Here is a 19,185-nt window from a genome sequence, read left to right on the forward strand (position 1 = left end):
CTCTCTCCCAATTCTTCTGTCGTCTACCCACTACTCACTTCCAAAGTTGCTTCCACATTTACTGGTATTTGTTATAACAACAACTGACTCTCTAGCACCACTATTCTGTCTTAGTCCATTTCATACTTCTCTAACATAATACCACAGACTTGGCGTATTGGACTGTTCTTACATTGCAATAAACAAATAACCAAGACTAGATAATTTATAAGAAAAGAGATTTAGTTGGCTCATGGTTCTGCAGGCTTTACAGGAAGCATAGGACCTGCATCTGCTTCTAAGGAAACCTCAGGAAACTTATAATCATTGGAAAAGGTGAAGTGGGAATAGGCATGTCACATGGTGAAAGCAGGAGCAAAAGAGAGAGAGTTGAGGGAGAGGTACCACACACACTTACACCGCCGGATCTCATGAGAGTTCACCCATTATTGCAAGAACAGCACCAAGCCATGAGAGGTCTGCCCCCATGACCCCAACACATCCCACCAGGACCCACCTCCAACAATGGGGATTATATTTCAATGTGAGATTTGGGTGGGGACAAATATCCGAACTACATCACTGGGTAATTTATAATGAACAGCAGTTTATGTGGCTCATGGTTCCGGATACTGGGAAGTCCAAGATCAAGGGGCCACATCTTGTGAGGGCCTTCTTGCTGTGTCACAACATGGCAGAATAAGCATATGGTGAGACAGGAAATGAGGCTGAACTCATCTTTTTAAAAGGAACCTACTACCAAGTTAAGGGTCTTAATCCAGTCATGAGGGCTCTGCCTCTGATTACCTTTAATGTGTCCCACCTCTCAATACTGTTGCATTGGAGATAAAGGTTCCAACACATGAAGTTTGGAGAACATATCCAAACCATAGCACATAGATCAATGGAATGAATAGAAAGCACAGGAATAAACCCGCACAAATGTGGTCATTTGATTTTTGACACAGGTGCAAAGACAATTCAGTAGAGAAAGGATAGTCTTTTTAACAAATGGTACTGGAACATTTAAGCATACATATGCAGGCTGGGTGCAGTGGCTCATGCCTGTAATCCCAGCACTTTGGGAGGCCAAGGCAGGTGGATCACGAGGTCAGGGGTTCTAGACGAGCCTCGCCAACATGGTGAAACCCCGTCTCTACTAAAAATACAAAACTTAGCTGGGTGTGGTGGTGTGCGCCTGTAATTCCAGCTACTGCAGAGGCTGAGGCAGGAGAATCGCTTAAACCCGGGAGGCAGAGGTTGCAGTGAGCCAAGATCATGCTACTGCACTCCAGCCTGGGTGACAAGAGTGAAACTCTGTCTCGGGGGGTAAAAAAGAAGAAAAGAAAAGAAAAATACATATGCAAAGAAACAAGCAAACAAGAATATTGACTTACATTTCAATGTCATAAAAAATTATCTCAGAATGAATTATAGGCTTAAATACACTTAAAATTCTACAACTTACAGATGTATACATAGGAGAAAGTCTTTGTGGCCTTGATTAGGCAAAGAGTTTTTAAATTTTACACAAACATCACAATTTATAAAAGAAAAAAATGATAAATTAGACTTTATTAAAATTGAAACTTCTTGCTCTGTGAGAAGATACTGTGTAGAGAAAAAAAGAGAAAAAAGGTTGGGTACGGTGGCTCACACCTGTAATCCCAGCACTTTGGGAGGCTGAGGCGGGTGGATCACCTGAGGTCAGGAGTTTGAGACCAGCCTGGCCAACATGGTGAAACCCTGTCTCTACTAAAAGTACAAAAATTAGCCGGGCATGGTGACAAGTGCCTGTAATCCCAGCTACTCAGGAGGCTGAGGCAGGAGAACAGCTTGAACCTGGGAAGCAGAGGTTTGCAGTGGGCTGAGATTGCGCCACTGCACTCTAGCCTGGGTGATAAGAGTAAGACTCCATCTCAACAACAACAATAACAACAACAACAACAACAACAACAAAAAGAATGCAACCATTTGTCTTTCACCTACCTTTGACCTGGAAGCACCCTCCCTGCTTCCAGTTGTCCTGCTTTTGCCGCCTTTTTGGACGGAACCAATGTTCATTTTACATATGTTGATTGATGTCTCATGTTTCCCTAAAATGTATAAAAGCAAGCTGTGCTCTGACCATCTTGGGCACATGTCAGGACCTTCTGAGGCTATGTCACAGGCCTGTGTCCTCAACCTTGGCAAAACAAACATTCCTTTTTTTTTGAGACAGAGTGTCAGGCTGGTCTTTAACTGCTGACCTCATGATCCATCTGCCTTGGCTTCCCAAAGTGCTAGGATTACAGGCGTGAGCCACAGCACCCAGCCGCAAAACAAACTTTCTAAATTAACTGAGACCTGTCTCAAGTTTTCATAGTTCACACAGGAAATCACCATTTGGAACACCACAGTAATAATGGTTGCAGCCAAGATCCACCAATGATAACTAAAATCAGTGGAAAAGCAGAAATAGGGTATTTACATAGTCTCAAAGAATCTCTCCCTGAATTTACTAATCAGTGTGGTAATTTAAAAATATAACCACAAATTTAAAATGGAGCTTATTTCCTTTCCAACTGAGTGTGGGCTGGACATACAGACCTACTTACACATACGGACTAGAAACGGAAAAATAGGGAGAATCCTATCCGACACCACCTTAACCAAGTGTTAAAAGACAAATTTTAGAAAATTAAGTTTAGCCGAGTTCATTTCAGCAAAGAAGGATTCTTGAATCAGACAATACTCAGAACTAGAAGAGGTTCAGAGAACTCTATAAAGTGGGCAGGGAATATTTGTAGATAGAAAACAAGCTAGGTTTTGTTTGTTTACATACCAAAGTAGGTTGCGATTCCTTACATTGGCCCTAAAGGTAGGGAGGCAGTGTCAGTACAAATTTAAATTAATTTAATACTTGTAATCATGGTCAATCAATCAGTAAAAAGTCATGTTGAGATCATGCCATCTGATATCACACTATGGGAAAGCCACATACTGTTTGTGGGGTGCTTCCTAAAAACTCACAACCTCAATCTAATCAGGAGAATGTTACCACCTAACTGGGTTATTCTTGGCTGCTGCCTAGAAAAAAGCCAATAAACTGAGAACGATAAGATTGCAGCACAAAAAGAATTTAATAATTGCAGGGTGGCTAAGCAAGTAGGATAAGAGACAATTCTCACATCTACCTTCCTGAGAATTTGGAGGCTACAGTTTTTCAAGGATGAAAAACTTTGAACCTCTCTAGCCTTCTGCCCACCAGGAGGCTAGAGAATGGGGAATGCTGATTGGGCAGGTCAGGGATGAAATCATAGGCATGTTAACTGTCTTCTTGGGCTGAATCATTTCCTGAAGGGGGTCACAGGATCAGCTGAGTCCATTTTTTGCTGTGGGTTACTGGTCCCAGTGGCACCAGTTGGTCCATCAGAATGTAAAGTCTGAAAAATATTTCAAATACTAGTTTTAAGTTTTACAATAGTGACATTATCTATAGGGACAATTGGAGATGTTATAAATCTTGTGACCACTGGCTATGTGACTCTGGAGTAGTAAGTAGTCACAAAAAGGCAGGTTATAAAGCAATAACTGGTTAGGTTTATGCCTACATCTTACAGAATTCAGGTCCCTATCATAATTCTAAACTTGTGGACTTCCACTAGTTTTACAAAGGTGGTTTTTGTCCCCAAACAAGGAGGGGGTTAGTTTCAGGAACGGATCATTATCATTCTTGTTTTAAAGTTAAACTATAGGCTGGGTGTGGTGGCTCATTCCTGTAATCCCAGCACTTTGGGAAGCCAAGGTAGGAGGACTGAAGTCAAGAGAGCATGCTTTCGTCTCCACATCAAGGTCATGAAAGACAAGGTAAGAGCAAGAAACTATTATAAATTGGCCAAGGCTAAGACATGACAAGTAAATGTACTGTGATATTGAGAGACAGGACTAGGATTTCATAGGCCAAGAATCCCTAAGCCTAGCTGGGAAGGTGACCACATCCACCTTTAAACATGGGGCTTGCAACTTAGCTCACACCTGACCAATCAGGTAGTAAAGAGAGCTCACTAAAATGCTAATTACGCAAAAACAGGAGGTAAAGAAATAAATAGTCAATCATCTATTGCCTGAGAGAACAGCAGGAGGGACAATAAGCCAGATATAAATCCAGGCATTCCAGCCCACAAGGGCTACCCTCTTTGGGTCCCCTCCTTTTGTATGGGAGCTGTTTTCACTCTATTAAATATTGCAACTGCATTCTCTTCTGGTCCGTGTTTGTTATGGCTCCAACTGAGCTTCATCCATCACTGCTGTTTGCCGCCTTTGCAGACCCATCCGCTTTCTTCTATCCCTCTGGATCCAGCAGGGTGTTGGCTGTGCTCCTGATCCAGTGAAGCGCCCACTGCCGCTCCCGAGTTGGGCTAAAGGCAGGTCATCTGCTGTGCTCCTGATCCAGCGAGGCGCCCACTGCTGCTCCAGTCTGGCTAAAGGTTTGCCATTGTTTCTGCACAGCTAAGTCCCGGGTTTGTCCTAATCGAGCTGAACACTAGTCACTGGGTTTCAGTTCTCTTCCATGACCCACAGCTTCTAATAGAGCTATAACACTCACTGCATAGCCTAAGATTCCATTCCTTGGAATCTGTGAGGCAAAGAAACCCAGGTCAGAGAACACGAGGTTTGCCACCATCTTGGAAGTGGCCAAGCACCATCTTGGGAGCTCTGGGAGCAAGGACCTCCGGTAACAATATCCTTGATTGGATGCTGGAACAGAAAAAGGGCATTAGTGGAAGAACTGCTTAAGTCTGAATAAACTCTGCAGTTTATACCCATGGTATTTTCTTAGTTTGATAAATATACCATGGTCATGTAAAATACTAACGCTAGTAGAATCTGGGTGAAAGGCATATGGGAACTATCTTTGCAACTCTTCTGTAAATCTGAAATTATGAGCAAATGAAAAGTTTAAAAAAAATGGACAATGACCAAGGAGTTGCTTTTTTAAATGAAAAGTTGTAACACACCCATATGCTCATAGTGTGCTGAAAATGCCAGATATGCACATGAAAGAATGTATGCGTAGTTTTGGGTAAAATAAGAGCGTGCTTTTTCTTCAAGTACGTTACTCAAACAGCTTTTTTTTTTTTTTTTTTTTTTAAACATATAAACAATTTTATGTTTGGGTCTTGAATTGCTAGCTTCTATTTTTCCTTATTCCAGATAATAACCATACTGGTCACAGACGTTATTCTCTTCTAGTCTTTCAGTTAAACATTAACATGCATGTTCGTGAATGAATTCAAGCACACCTTTCCTTCTCCTGGCTTGTGTCTAAAAGGCACATTGGTTTGATCCACAACCTCTGGGGGTACTGACAGAATCCTGGTTCCAAGCAAGAGTGGGTAACTGAGACAGTAATCTCTCAACCCACTAAACAAGGCTGTTTTGTAGGAAAGCCTCATTTATGATGACCAGCATGATACAAAATGGGGAATCTTGAGAAATATACTGAACAATGTATGTGTCAGACACCGGTTTAAGTGCTTTTACAACGTAGGCGCCTCCAATTCTCATAAAACTCCTACTAGCTAGGCACTATCATTAGCCTCATTTTACAATTGAGGGGTGGGCCAGAGTAGACCAACACCCTCCTGGGGCTTCCCTTCTAGGAGGTAGCGCCGCTTCCATGCCCCGCAGCCACCAGCCTAACTCGGGCGCTCGGCCGCTCCCTCTGCGCATGTGCATCCCCGCCTTCCCCTTCTGGCGTGTCCTTCCTCGGCCTCCAGTCCGTTGTGGGAAACCCCTCGCCTCCGGGTCCACGCGGCGAGAAGCGGCGGGTGAGCCCCGGAGTACTGGGCCAGGGCCAGGGGGTCCCCGCGCTGCCCCAAAGGCGGGGGGGCAGCGGCTATAGCTCGAAGGTGGGGAGGGATCCCTGGCGCCTGCGGCGTTGAAGGGACCGTGGGGCGAGGGCGTCTCTATCATAAAAGGATGAGGTCTGGCGTGGGAACGTGAGTTCCGGGGCTCGCGGGGGTCCTTATGCGTCAAGTCCCTGCGCCTGGCGCCCAGCTGAGTCTTGTAGCAGCGAATGGATAGTGCGCGTTAGCCCGAAGGGGAGGGAACTGGCTCCGGGGGGCGGGGGGAACAGCCCGCATGCGTAGCGTGTGACGTTTGCCGTGCGCGTGCGCATGGCGTTTGATATGTGCGTGTGTGCTTTTTGTGCGCTGGGCCCGCGGGGAGGGGGCGGGGCTGCGGGGGAGAACGATTGCGCCGGGTGCGCGACAAATGAATTAGACACAATTACCCACGGGAGACTCGGTTTTCCTCTCTGTAAATTGCGGATATCTGGAATACTTGCCGCCTTGGGTTGTTTTGAGCACTTTCGTTGTTTAGGTGCTGTATTTACTGGGTGTGCGTTTCCTGGGAGAGTCCGGGGGAGACGGCGCCTGCACCGGCCCCAGGGCCTCTCTGCGGGTGGAGTGCAGGAGCAAAGGGGCTGGCCTAGCTGCCCACCAGGGCCCCTTCTGGCTCTGACCGCCCTCGTATCCCAAGTAATTATTTACACGTTGCGCGTTCGTTTATGTATTATGTGTAATCATGGCACAGTATCCTGAAGCCGTCGGAGTCTGTGTGCCGGTGCAAGGTCTGGGACAAGTTTAAGAAGAGAGAGGTGAGCTGGAGTTGAGGGGTGGGCGCGCAGGCTAACAGGAGTGTCACCTCTGGAGAGTCTGAGGGTAGGGACGGGTGAAAGGCTCACGGCCATAGCGAAGGAAATGCTGTCATCACCCCTCCCGAACACCCGGCACATCCAGATGAACTGCTGAGCTTCCTCCTCTCCTGGCCTGATACCCCGCCGGATGGTAGTGCAGGCAGGTCCTACTTGGGTTATCTGTTGTGATCTTATTTGAAAACGGAAAAACAAAACTGAGTTTGAGGAGGTGACTAGTTCAGATCTTGTCATTCGTTAGAGGCAGACTGAGATTAGAAGTCAAGTCTGCAGTTTCCCTAGCCACTGCTTCCTATTTTGTTGCTCTATGTCACAGTTTCTCTTTAAAAGATCCTTTTGAGGAATTGTTAGCAAGTTAGAACATTTTTAAACTTGGTTAAACACCGCATCCCTTTTTTTAGAGGTTTTTTGCATTGTCTGACCTCAGGGCGTTAATGGTGTTAACAGGTAAATAGGTAAACAATATGGCCTGAATTTTTTTTTTTTCCCTACAAGGAATTTTGACAAACCCATAGTGTTTCTTCCTTTAGATTATTGTTACTTGTTAAACTCATCTTTTCATGTTTTTAATTTTTCTGTGTCACAGAACCTAAATTGGTAATAAGTAAGAAATATTTACATTCACTCAGTGAAAAGTGTCATGTCTGAGCTCAGCATATATCGGAGCCACACATGGACACGTAAGTATCTTGTGTGTGGAGCTGTATAGGCAGGTGAATCTCCGAACTGCAAGGCTGGCCAAGGCTCTCCTGACATTCTTCCTTTCTAATCCTTCAGCTCTCCCTCCTCCACTAAGAGCAGAAAATGAACAAATCCCAGGTGAGATTCTTGTTTCTTTATTCCCAGTTTGTTTTAAAATGGATTTCTGAAGTTTATAAGGATTTATGTTTTGAAAATGGAAAAATAGAAATAGGCAAAAATTGACATTAAGGGAAATAAAACTGAAGTAGCAAATCCAAAATAGTGCAGTTAGCAAATCAGATGCAGGATTTTTAATTTTGCAGAATTATCCAAATTATTGTAATGTTATCTGTGATTGTTCTAATAAAAATTGTGAAATAAATGCAGTAAGTTGTCTAGAAGTGTTTCTTGGTAGAAACAAAGAACACAGTTACAGAGCAAAACTCAGTGCATATGCTTTTCAGGAGACCAGACACTGAGGTTTGATGGTCCTGCTTGATCCAGGAATAAAACCTTGACGATGTGGAGGAATGGAGGGACTGCAAGTCCTCAGAACAGTTTCCCCTAACTCTTTGTGTCAGCTTGTTCTTATTTCTAGGTTGAATCACTGACAGTTCCGACTTGTTTCTGTGTTTTTCATTTGTGTTTCAATCTGATGAATGCAACCTTGTTCCCTCACCTAAACTCACCTGAATCAGTTCTGGCAAAGGCCACCAAATCATAATCAAGGCCAGTGGATGTTTTTGCCTTTGTGTTACTTCCCTGGTCTGCTGCATATATTGTTAACCATGGTCTTTGTTTGGAGAGTCTCCTCTGTTGGTGTGTATAATGCCACCCTCTGCACTGTCCTTCCCTAACTTTGATTCCCTCCCTAGTCGTCATGAAGGCATCTTTTCTTTTTGCTCCAGGCATTGCTTTTCCTTGTGTTTCCATCCTTAGCCTACTTAGGTTCTTCTTGATCTGTTTTTCCTGACTGGTCTTATTTTTTTTTCCTTAATAAAGTGCTTTTGAATTAATAATACGTTAACATAATAATACATTACTTTTACTTTTTAAAAAGTAAGTGATAACAAAATATGTACATACATATTCACTCTCCCTCTGTTCATGCAGTTTCTCCAGGTAGGGTGACATTTATTTATCATTCAAACTGATACATTTTCACTGAGAGTGAGAGGTTTTATAAATACTTATGCAGAGACAACTGGCATATATTAGGACAATCCCAGACATACTGGAATACATGGTCACCCTACCAAAGATGTCTATTTTTTTTCTAGTTTTTGGTTTACTTTGCCAGTGTTTGTTTATCCAGTTTAAATAAAATATGTATGTATATTCTTATTTGCTTCCTCAGTTTACTTAAAAAGGAATCTGTTATCTCTAGGGCATATCAAACTTAAATGTGATTGTGCATCCCTGGAATCTTTTTAATATGCAGGTTCTGATTTAGTAGCTATGGACTATGGATGGGGTCCTTGATTCTGAAGTTCTGATAAACCTCTAGCTTAAGCTGATTCTGATGCTTGATGTATACACTATTTTCCATTATTCCTTTTTCGCTTAACAGCATGCAGATGTTTCTATGACAGAACATGAATGGCATTTTCTCTCTTTGTCACAATTGCATACTAATTCAAGTCTATAGTTAACTACTTCCAGCCATTTGCTGTGACAAACCATGTTGTAATGAATAATCTTGTACATTTATAATTTTGTGTGTATATGTTTATATATCAGATGAATTCCCAGAACTTAATCAACTTAGTGGGCATGCCTGTCCTAGAGATAGTATTATTTTGTTTTCCCATTGGCAATGCATGGGAATGCTTATTTCTTCACAGCTCCTCCCATAGAATATGTGGTTCAACTTTTGGATTAGGGGCAACTGATAGATAAAAAGTGGTATTTCACATAGTTTGCATCTGCGATTTTCTTCACTGAGTGAGGTTGAATACCTTTTCCTGTGTCTTATAAGGGTGTCTTATATTTATTTTTCTGTGAACTTAATGGTTAATATCTTTTGCCTATTTTTCTCTTGGGTTTTCTGGTCTTTTTTCCCCTCAATGTCTTTTACCCCTATGTATTATATGAGTTGCAAGCCATTATTTTTTGGTATATCATTTGTCTTTTGATAATTGTTCATGGTGTTTTTCTCTATGCAGAAATATGTGGTTATTTTTGTTATTTTTGTTGTCTAGTTTATTAATCTTTTCCTTGTGGTTTTGGACTGACAGCATTTGGAGACATAGTTAAAAAGTCCTTCCCACATCATGATTATAAAGAATCTGCCCATGTATTCTAATATTTTTATGCATTTTATGTTTAAATTTTTAATCCATTTGGAGTTTACTTGTATGTAAGAACTTAATTAAATTACCACACTATCATTCCATTTACTCCATCCCCACATGCGTACTGTTGTTTTGATGCTTTCTTCTCCTTGTGTTCTAAATCCCACAAGGTATCTTTAGTATTACGACTTTAGAGAGTGGGTAGGCTTTCGTATTTACTGAAATAATTGCCCTTTCCTGTGCTCTTTCTTCCCTTTTGCAGTATCATGCTTCATCTACAGTTATTTGCCTTTACCCCAAAGAAGTTTTATTGTTTCTTGTGCAGATCTTTTGGTGACAAATTCTCTCATCTTTTTTTTGTTTGTTTGAAGATGTCTATATTTCTTCATTTTGAAGGATATTTTCACTAAAGACAGAATTCTGGAGTGAGAGCTTTTTTTTTTACCTTTTCTTTTTAGCACTTTAAAGATACCATTCCGATGACTTCTGGATTGTTGTTGTTTTTGTCTTAAATCATCCTCCCCGTTGAAGGCAATTGATCTTTTTCCCTCTGGTTGGTTATGAGATTTTCTCTTTTGTTTTGATTTTCAGCACTTGTTACTTAATATAACTTGGTTTGATTTTCTCTCTCTTTATCCTGTAGTATTTTGGCGGGAGTTGATTCTAAGGTATGATATCCTTGTCAGTTTAAAAATTCTCAGCCTTGGCCGGGTGTGGTGGCTCACCTTGTATAAGGTGTGAGGTTTAGATTGAGGCTGTTTTTGCCTATGGATGTACAATTACTTGTAGTACCAATTGTTAAAACTTTTTTTTCAACAAATTTGTGAAAATTTTACTGAACTGCTTTTGTACCTTTGTCAGAAATCACTTAAGTATATTTGTGTGGACCTATTTCTGGGTTATCTTCTGTGTTCCGTTAGTGTATGTGTCTATGTCTCTGCTAATACCATGTTATCTTGATGACTGACCATACAGTAAGGTTTAATATTGAACACAGTGATTCCTTTTACTTTATTCTTCTTCATAGTTGCTTTAGCTCTTCTTAGCATCTGTGCCTTTTTTATAAGTTTTAGAATAAGCTTGACTGTGCTTATAAAAATCCTTGTTGGGATTTTGATAGGAATTTCATCAAGATACTGATTTTAAGGGTAAGATTTTTTTTTGACTGACTCTGCCATTTTTTCAGCAAATATCTTTCCTTTACCTGAAGTTAGCATTTTTTTGGGTATCTTTCTTAATCTAGTCATTCATTCATTTAGCAGCTATTTATGACGTTCTGTCTTACTAAATCTTGTTGAATTGCAAATACTGTTCAAAGAGAGTTGCTATAGTTTAAATTGCTCACTTGTAATGTGATGGCTGTTTAGTATACAAGGAGCTTTAGGCTGCCTTAGCTGGGCATTTAGGGTAGAGGAAAACAAGCCTGAAGTGCGCTTGTTAGCCAATTTTTTTTTGTCTTTTTTTTTTAAGACAGAGTCTGTCACTCTGTCGCCAAGGCTGGAGTGCAGTGGTGTGATCTCAGCTCATTGCAACCTCTGCCTGCCGGGTTCAAGCAATTCTCCTGCCTAAGCCTCCTGAGTAGCTGGGATTACAGGCACCTGCCACTGCACCTGAGTAATTTTTGTATTTTTAGTAGAGATGGGGTTTCACCATCTTGGCCAGGCTGGTCTTGAACTCCTGACCTTGAGATCCACATCCCTTGGCCTTCCAAAGTGTTGGAATTAGAGGCGTGAACCACTGCGTCCAGCCCCCTGAACCTCTTTATATTTATTTTTATTTCTCTTTTGTACTATTTTCCATGTTCATTCTATTTCTAAAACATCTTTAAAGGTTCTTTGAATTTTTTTTTTTTTTTTTTTTTTTTTTGAGACAGTGTCTTGTTCTGTTGCCCAGGCTGGAGTGCAGTGGCATGATCTCAGTTCACTGCAAGCTCCGCCTCCCAGGTTCACGCCATTCTCCTGTCTCAGCCTCCCGAGTAGCTGGGACTACAGGCGCCCTTCACCACGTCCATCTAATTTTTTTTGTATTCTTAGTAGAGATGGAGTTTCACCTTGTTAGCCAGGCTGGCCTTGAGCTCCTGACTTCAGGTGATCTGCCCGCCTTGACCTCCCAAAGTGCTGGGATTACAAGGTGTGAGCCACTGTGCCCTGCCAGTTCTTTGAAATTTTAAAAAAGTTTTCACCATTTGTGAAAATTTTACAATTTCACCGTGTTGTTCAGTTTCTTTCCTATTTTTTTTTTTTTCTTTAGAGACAGGATCTCACTCTTTTACCCAGGCTGGAATACAGTGGTGTAATAGTCAGTAGTCATAGCTCACTGCAGCCTCAAATTCCTGTGCTCAGGTCATCTGCCTTAGTCTCTCAAAGTGCTGGGATTATAGGTGTGAGCCACCATGTCTGGCCTGTTTTTAATGTCTTACTGCTCTTTCTTTCTCCCTGAAGGCTTCTTACCATGGCAGTGTGTTCTTGGTTTATGGAAGGAATAGTTTTAAAAATCTGTTTGAAGATATTAGAATTAATTTTTCATTTCTGTTTCTTATGTTGATTTGGTTTCTTAGCATTCATTTCTAGTCATCTTGGTGAGTATGCTTTATGCTGTTGCTTTTCCTCAAATATCTAGTAAATCTTTATTTTCCATTCATATTTAAAAGTGAAGAACTAGTTTAATCAGCACAGGTAGCTAATGTGAATTCACTCAACTGTTGAGAAATGTGTCCTCTATTACTACTGTCTCCCACAATGGAAAGGCCGATTCAAGGATTGTAGGTGAATTGGTAAGGAAACATAATAGGTAAAAAATCCAGCAGGTTTCTTGCAGGAACCCAGAACATCTCCAGGCTTATGGCTGTGCTTGAAATGGACTTCCTGCCTCTGACTTCTGTTTGGTCTTACCATTCTGTGTCTTTCAGAAATTACTCAAAATGTGTGTTCTGCTGAGGGGGGAATACTCCCTTCCAGGGAGTATTCTTTTTTTTTTTTGAGATGGAGTCTGTCTGGCTCTGTCACCCAGGCTAGAGTGCAGTGATATGATCTCGGCTCACTGCAACCTCTGCCTCCTGGGTTCAAGTGATTCTCCTGCCTCAGCCTCCCGAGTAGCTGGGATTACAGGCGCCGGCCACCATGAATGGCTAATTTTTGTGTTTTTAGTAGAGACGGGGTTTCCCCATGTTGTCCAGGCTGGTCTTGAACTCCTGAGCTCAGGCGATCTGTCCATCTCAGCCTCCCAAAGTGCTCAGTTTATAGGCATGAGGCACTGTGCCTGGCTGTATTCTTTTTTTTTTTTTTTCTTTCAAGGGCAGTCTTGTTCTGTTGCCCAGGCTGGATGTAGTGCAGTGGCGTGATGTCAACTCACTGCCACTTCCGCCTCCTGGGTTCAAGCGATTCTCCTGCCTCAGCCTCCCGAGTAGCTGGGACTGCAGGTGTATGCCACTATGCTCAACTAATTTTTTTTTTGTATTTTAGTAGAGATGAGTTTTGCCATGTTGGTTAGGCTGATCTCAAACTCCTGACCTCAGGTGATTCACCCGCCTCAGCCCCCCAAAGAGTTGGGATTACAGGCGTGAGCCACTGCACACTGCCTCTTTTATGTTTCTTCACTGATATTTTTGGAGTTAGGATAGATAAATATGTATTTCAGACTAGAAGTATGCATTCTTCTTCTAGCTTTTTATTTTGGAAAATTGCAAACTTACACAAAAGTGATAAAATACTATATTAACCTCCATGTACCTAGCCATTCTCAGCTTCCTCAGTTATCAGCTGAGGGCTGTCACACTTTTACTTTGACCCATTCCTGCTGAGATTATTTTGACTCAAATTCAAGATAATTTTTTTGGGGGTAAACATATCAATAAGTATCTCTGAAAGCTGAGGCCTTTTTCTTAACTTCTAATATGAAAATTTTCAAACAAAATAAACACTTATATAATTCTTACCTAGATTCATCAGTTAACATTTGTGCCTTTTTTGCTTTATCTCTCCTCTGTATATACATTTTATTCTGAAATATATTTGAAAATAAGTTACCCACATTATAGCACTTTATCCCTAAATAACTTGGTATGAATTTCTTCACCATAAGGACATTTACTTATCTAACCACAATACAATTAATCATGCTAAGAAAATGAGCAGTAATCCACACTGTTACCTAAATCCCTTGTACTTTAAAGTTTCCCAAAATGAGATAGTGTTTTAAAATAAGAAATAACTAGGATATTAGTGGAGGAGGTTGTGGTGAGGAACCATATCCACAAAATTTGCATGTGTATATAGTAATCTTGTTTTTTTTTTGAGACAGGGTCTCGCTATGTTGCCCAGGCTGGAGTGCAGTGTTGTGATCATGGCTCACTGCAGCCTCAACCTCTTGACCTCCCAGTCTCCAGTGATTCTCCTGCGTTAGCTTTGCTAGTAGCTGGGATTACAGGTCACGCATCACCATGCCTAATTTTTGTTTTTCTTTTTTAATTGTAGAGATGAGGTCTTGCTGTGTTGCCTAGGCTGATATTGAACTCCTGGGCTTAAGTGATCCTTCCGCCTCGGCCTCCCAAAGTGCTGAGATTACAGCCACGAGCCACCATATCCAACCAAGTATACAGTAATCATTTAAAAATATCTCCCCCATTTTTTTTACTTAAAACAATCTCAAACCTGCAGAAAAGTTGAAAGTATAATACAGTGAAAACGTGTCTACTTTTCATCTCTGTTAACCAATTGTTAACTAATTACTACATTTTGTTTTCTTATCTATTCCACGTTTCTTTGCAGAATCATTTGAAAATAAGTTGTGTAGGCATCCATGATACTACAGCATGTTTCTCCTAAGAAAAAGAATGTTTTCCCTGTATGGAGATGGTAATCTTAGTGTACACTACGAAATGATATATCTCCAGATGTTAAAAAAAATACACTTTATATTTTTTTCCAAGTCAGCATCTAGTGAGTGATATCACATTATGTCCAGTTCTCATGCCCTTTAATTTTCTATAATCTAGAGCAGATGCTGCCTCTTTTGTCTTTCGTGAAATTGACTTTTTTTTTCTTTTTTTTTTTGTTTTTTGAGATAGAATCTTGCTGTTACCCAGGCTGGAGTGCAGTGGTGCCATCTTGGCTCACTGCAAACTCCACCTCCCAGTTTCAAGCAATTCTCATGCCTCAGCCTCCCAAGTAGCTAGAATTACAGGCATGTGCCATTATGCCCCACTAATTTTTGTACTTTTAGTAGAGGCAGGGTTTTGCCATGTTGGCCAGACTGGTCTTGAAATCCTGGCCTCAAGTGATCTGCCTGCCTCGGCCTCCCAAAGTGCTGGGATTACAGGCATAAGCCATCATGCCCAGCCTGAAATTGACATTTTATTTATTTATTTATTTATTTATTTATTTATTTATTTATTTATTATTTGAGATGGAGTCTTGCTCTGTTGCCCAGGCTGGAGTGCAGTGGCACGATCTCAGCTCACTGTAGCCTCCACCTCCCGGGTTCAAGCAATTCTACTATCTTAGCTTCCCGAGCACCTGCCACCATGCCCGGCTGTTTTGTATTTTTAGTAGAGACGGTGTTTCACCATATTGGTCAGGCTGGTCTTGAACTACTGACCTTAGGTGATCCAACCGCCTTGGCTTCCCAAAGTGCTGGGATTACAGGCGTGAGCCACCACACCTGGCCTGAAATTGACATTTTACAAGAGTGTTGACTATTTGAACTCCTCTGATTACATCTTCATAGTTGTTTCATGTTAAAAATTAGTGTCTGGAATGCTACAAAGGTGATGTACTGTGTTTTCATTTCAAAGGTAGTATGCCTAACAACCTTTCATTCATCCAGTGTTTTTAACATCCGTTGATACTTGTCCGAATCACCTGTTCTACTGGTGGTTGCAGAATTATGATTTCTCACATTTTCTACTCCTTCTACATTAGCTGGCCTTTTTTTTGTTTTTGTTTTTTCTTTTTGAGACAGGGTCTCTCTGTGTCGCCCAAGCTGGAGTGCAGTGGCACAATAACGGCTCATTGCAGCCTTGAGCTCCTGGGCTCCAGCAATCCTCCCACTTCAGCTTCCTGAGTAGATGGGACTATAGGTGCGTGCTGCCACACCTGGCTAATTTTTTTTTTTTTGGTACAGATGGGGTCTCACTATGTCACCCAGGGTGGTCTTGAACTACTGTGCTCAAGCAGTCTGCCCACCTTGGCCTCCCAAAGTGCTAGGATTATAGGCATGAGCCACTGTGCCTGGCCTAGCTCCCTTTCTTCTGTAAAAAAGAGCTCCTGCCTACCCCCACTCACACACATACCTTTTTTTTTTTTGGTATCACTTCAGATTCATGGATTTTTTGTTTTTTTAGTCTCATTTATTGTTATTATTTTTGATGTTCATATTGTCCCCATGTAGTTAGTGGAACTCCTTCGAAGTGGCTCCTCTATATCCTTGTTAGTCTTTGAGCCTTTATTGTTGTCTGTTAGAACAGAGATACACAAACTTCCCTTGTATCTCCCAGCCCCAGGCATGGAATCTGTTGTTTTTCCCTGGAGTGGTGCTTCCTTTTACAGTGAACTGTTATTTAGAAACCAAGCTCTAAGTGCCTTCAGTGCCCGCATGATGTTACTGCATCAAGACTCTTTTGGTGGATGCTGTATCATTATATATAGCTTTGACTTTTGAATCATGTTAAATGCTTCACATGTTCAAAAAAATTTAAAAAGATGGAAAAAGCAAATTCTAAAATTAAGTACAAATAGAATAAGTTAACCTAACTTTTTAAATTCAAATTGATAAAGTATAACAACATGGAGGAAAAAATTGGTTCAAGAAACTTAAAAAAAATACTGTCCAGGTGTGGTGGCCCAAACCTGTAATCCCAGTGCTTTGGGAGGCCGAGGTGGGTGGATCTCTTCAGCTTAGGAGTTCAAGACCAGTCGGGGCAACATGGTGAAACCCCATCTCTACAAAAATAAAAATGAAGGCCAGGCACATTGGTTCATGTCTGTAATCCCGGCACTTTGGGAGGCTGAGGCGGGTGGATCACCTGAGGTCAGGAATTCGAGACCAGCCTGGCCAATATGGTGAAACCCAGTCTCTACTAAAAATACAAAAATGAGCTGGGCATAGTTGTGTGCACCTGTAGTCTCAGCTACTCAGGAGACTGAGACAGGAGAATTGCGTGAACCAGGGAGGTGGAGGTTGCAGTGAGCCAAGATTGAGCCACCATACTCCAGCCTGGGTGACAGAGGGAGACTCTGTCTCAATAAATAAATAAATAAATAAATAAATAAAGTAAATAAAAATAAAAAGTTAGCTGGGCATGGTGGCTCGCACCCAGCTACTCAGGAGGCTGAGGTGGGAGGATCAGTTGATCCCAGGAAGTGGAGGGTGCAGTGAGTTGAGATTGTGCCATTGCACTCCAGCTTGGGCCACAGAGTGAGTCCCTGTCTCAAACAACAACAACAACAACAAAACACCACAATACAGTTATCACAACAAAATTTGAAAATTTCTTAATGTATAATCAGTGTTTTCCAGTTTTTGCATTTTTTTACATTTGTTAAATCAGGATTCAAATATGGTTGAAATGTCTTTTATCTTTAAGGTTTTGTGAGTTGTATATTTCTTGTCTATATCTTTATTTACTGCAGTGTATTTGTTGAAGATTTTCCTTGTTGTATCACTGTGGTTATGTTTAACGTGTTTCTATGATCCCTGTATTTTTCTCTAAGTAGTTGAACTTAATCCTGACTGATGGTTAGGTTTTGGTAAGAATTTATCATAGATTGTGTTGTGTACTTACCTCAGGGCCACATAACATCTCATTGTCCTTTTGTTTGTTGTTGTTTGTTTTCTTGAGTCAGGATCTTGCTCTGTCCCCTAGGCTGGAGTGCATTGGCTCAGTCATGGCTCACTCCAGCCTTGAATTCCTGGGCTCAAGTGATCCTCTTGCCTCAGCCTACTGAGTAGTTGGGACTACAGGTGCATGCCACTATACCTGTCCAATTAAAAAAAATTTTTTTTTGTAGAGACAGGGTCCTGCTACCAGGTCCGTTGACCAGGCTGGTCTCGAACTCCTTGGCCCAGGCAATACTCCCATTTTGGCCTCCCAGAGTGCTGGGATTACAGGAATGAGCCACTGCACCTGGCTCCATTGTCTTTTTGTAATGTTTGAAAGTCACTGATTATTGTCTAAGTTTAGTAATTCATTAAAGATTGCAAAATGGTGATACTTGAATTCTATATATTCCTCTTTCTGTTATCAAATTAAACTTGGGTACTCTCACCAAGCACACAGAAAAAGCTAAAATGGACACTGGGATTTGCAGCAAGAGAAATGGAGGCATTTATTGCAGGGCATCAGGCAAGGCGAATTAGGTGGTTAACGCCTAAGACCTGTGATCCCTGGCTTATAAGCAAGGGTTTTTAAAGGTGATGGTACATTACAGGAAAGCAGAAGTTACAGGCAAAATCATACATCCGTACACAAAGGTTATACATTGATTTCGCCAGCTGCCCAAGGTTTGTACCAGTCTACTTTGCCAGCAGCAGTGCATGCGTGTTCTTACTCCACACATTCATCCTGAGACTTGGTATTTTATTTTTTATTTTTGCTCTTCTGTTGGGTGTGTTGTGGTAGTCTTCTGTGGTTATCCTAGAAGTTAAAGCGAGCATTTTTGACATGTAATGAAATACAAACTATTCATTGTACTACCTAAACCCGTAACTCTGAAACATGTTGACTCCATTTATCCCCCTTCATTTCTAGGCTTTTCACTCTTTCCTTTCTTTTCATAGTTCTGTTTTGGGTCATTTTTCCTTTTCATGAAAACTCCCTTTGATGTTTCTTATAATGCATATCTGTTGGTTGTTATTACTCTGTTTATATTTACTATTTATATAATTTAATACTGTTTATATTTATATTACTGTTCATATTTAGTGAAACCCAGTCTCTACTAAAAATCCCAAAGATATTTGGAAATCATAAACAGAGTAATCTTAAACTTTTATTTTTGCTATGTATAGAATTCTACCTTTGAGTTTGTTTGTGTTTTTTCCTTTCACTTTAAAGTTGTCTTTTCATAATGTTTTGGGTTTTTATATGACTGCTTTAAAAGTTCTGTTTTGGTTTTGTTTTAGCTTACATTTATTCTTATTTAAGATCCACTGAACTCTGTGAATGTGACTTAAGTTTTTTCATGAGTTTTTTTTTGTTTTTGTTTTTGTTTTTTTTAAATCCATTCTGCCAATCTCTGCCTTTTTGTTGGAAGAATTTAACCTATTTTGAATTAAAGTTGGCTGGGCATGGTGGCTCTTGCCCGTAATCCCAGCACTTTGGAAGGCTAAGGCAGGTGAATTGCTTGAGTCCAGGAGTTCAAGACCAGCCTGACATGGTGAAACCCTGCCTCTACAAAAGATACAAAAATTAGCCCAGTGTGGTGGCGTGCACCTGGAGTCCCAGCTCCTCAGGAAGTTCAGGTGGAAGAATCGCTTGAGCTAACCCCCGGGAGGCCGAGGTTGCAGTGAGCCTAGATGGAGGCATTGAACTCC

General features: G+C 41.2%; 1 protein-coding gene across 17 annotated transcripts in view; it reads left to right on the forward strand.

Moving 5' to 3' along the window:
• The first annotated feature begins 5,689 nt into the window (after positions 1-5,689).
• Positions 5,690-19,185, forward strand: part of ZNF248 (zinc finger protein 248) — a 100,828-nt gene continuing 87,332 nt past the window's right edge. For 5 of the 17 annotated variants that reach the window (XR_003121202.1, XR_003121203.1, XR_003121204.1 and 2 more), the window contains exons 1-2: positions 6,173-6,622; positions 7,457-7,498. Coding sequence is in view for 12 of the 17 variants with exons in the window: in XM_025397328.1 (XP_025253113.1) it covers positions 7,484-7,498 (15 nt within the window). In the remaining 5 variants the exon portion in view is untranslated. Of the gene's footprint in view, positions 5,793-6,171; positions 7,499-19,185 lie in introns of those variants that run through there. The other 12 variants (XM_025397327.1, XM_025397318.1, XM_025397329.1 and 9 more) reach the window with 9 other exon arrangements.

This window comes from Theropithecus gelada, chromosome 9 (assembly GCF_003255815.1).
Source record: "Theropithecus gelada isolate Dixy chromosome 9, Tgel_1.0, whole genome shotgun sequence".
Lineage (NCBI taxonomy): Eukaryota > Metazoa > Chordata > Mammalia > Primates > Cercopithecidae > Theropithecus > Theropithecus gelada.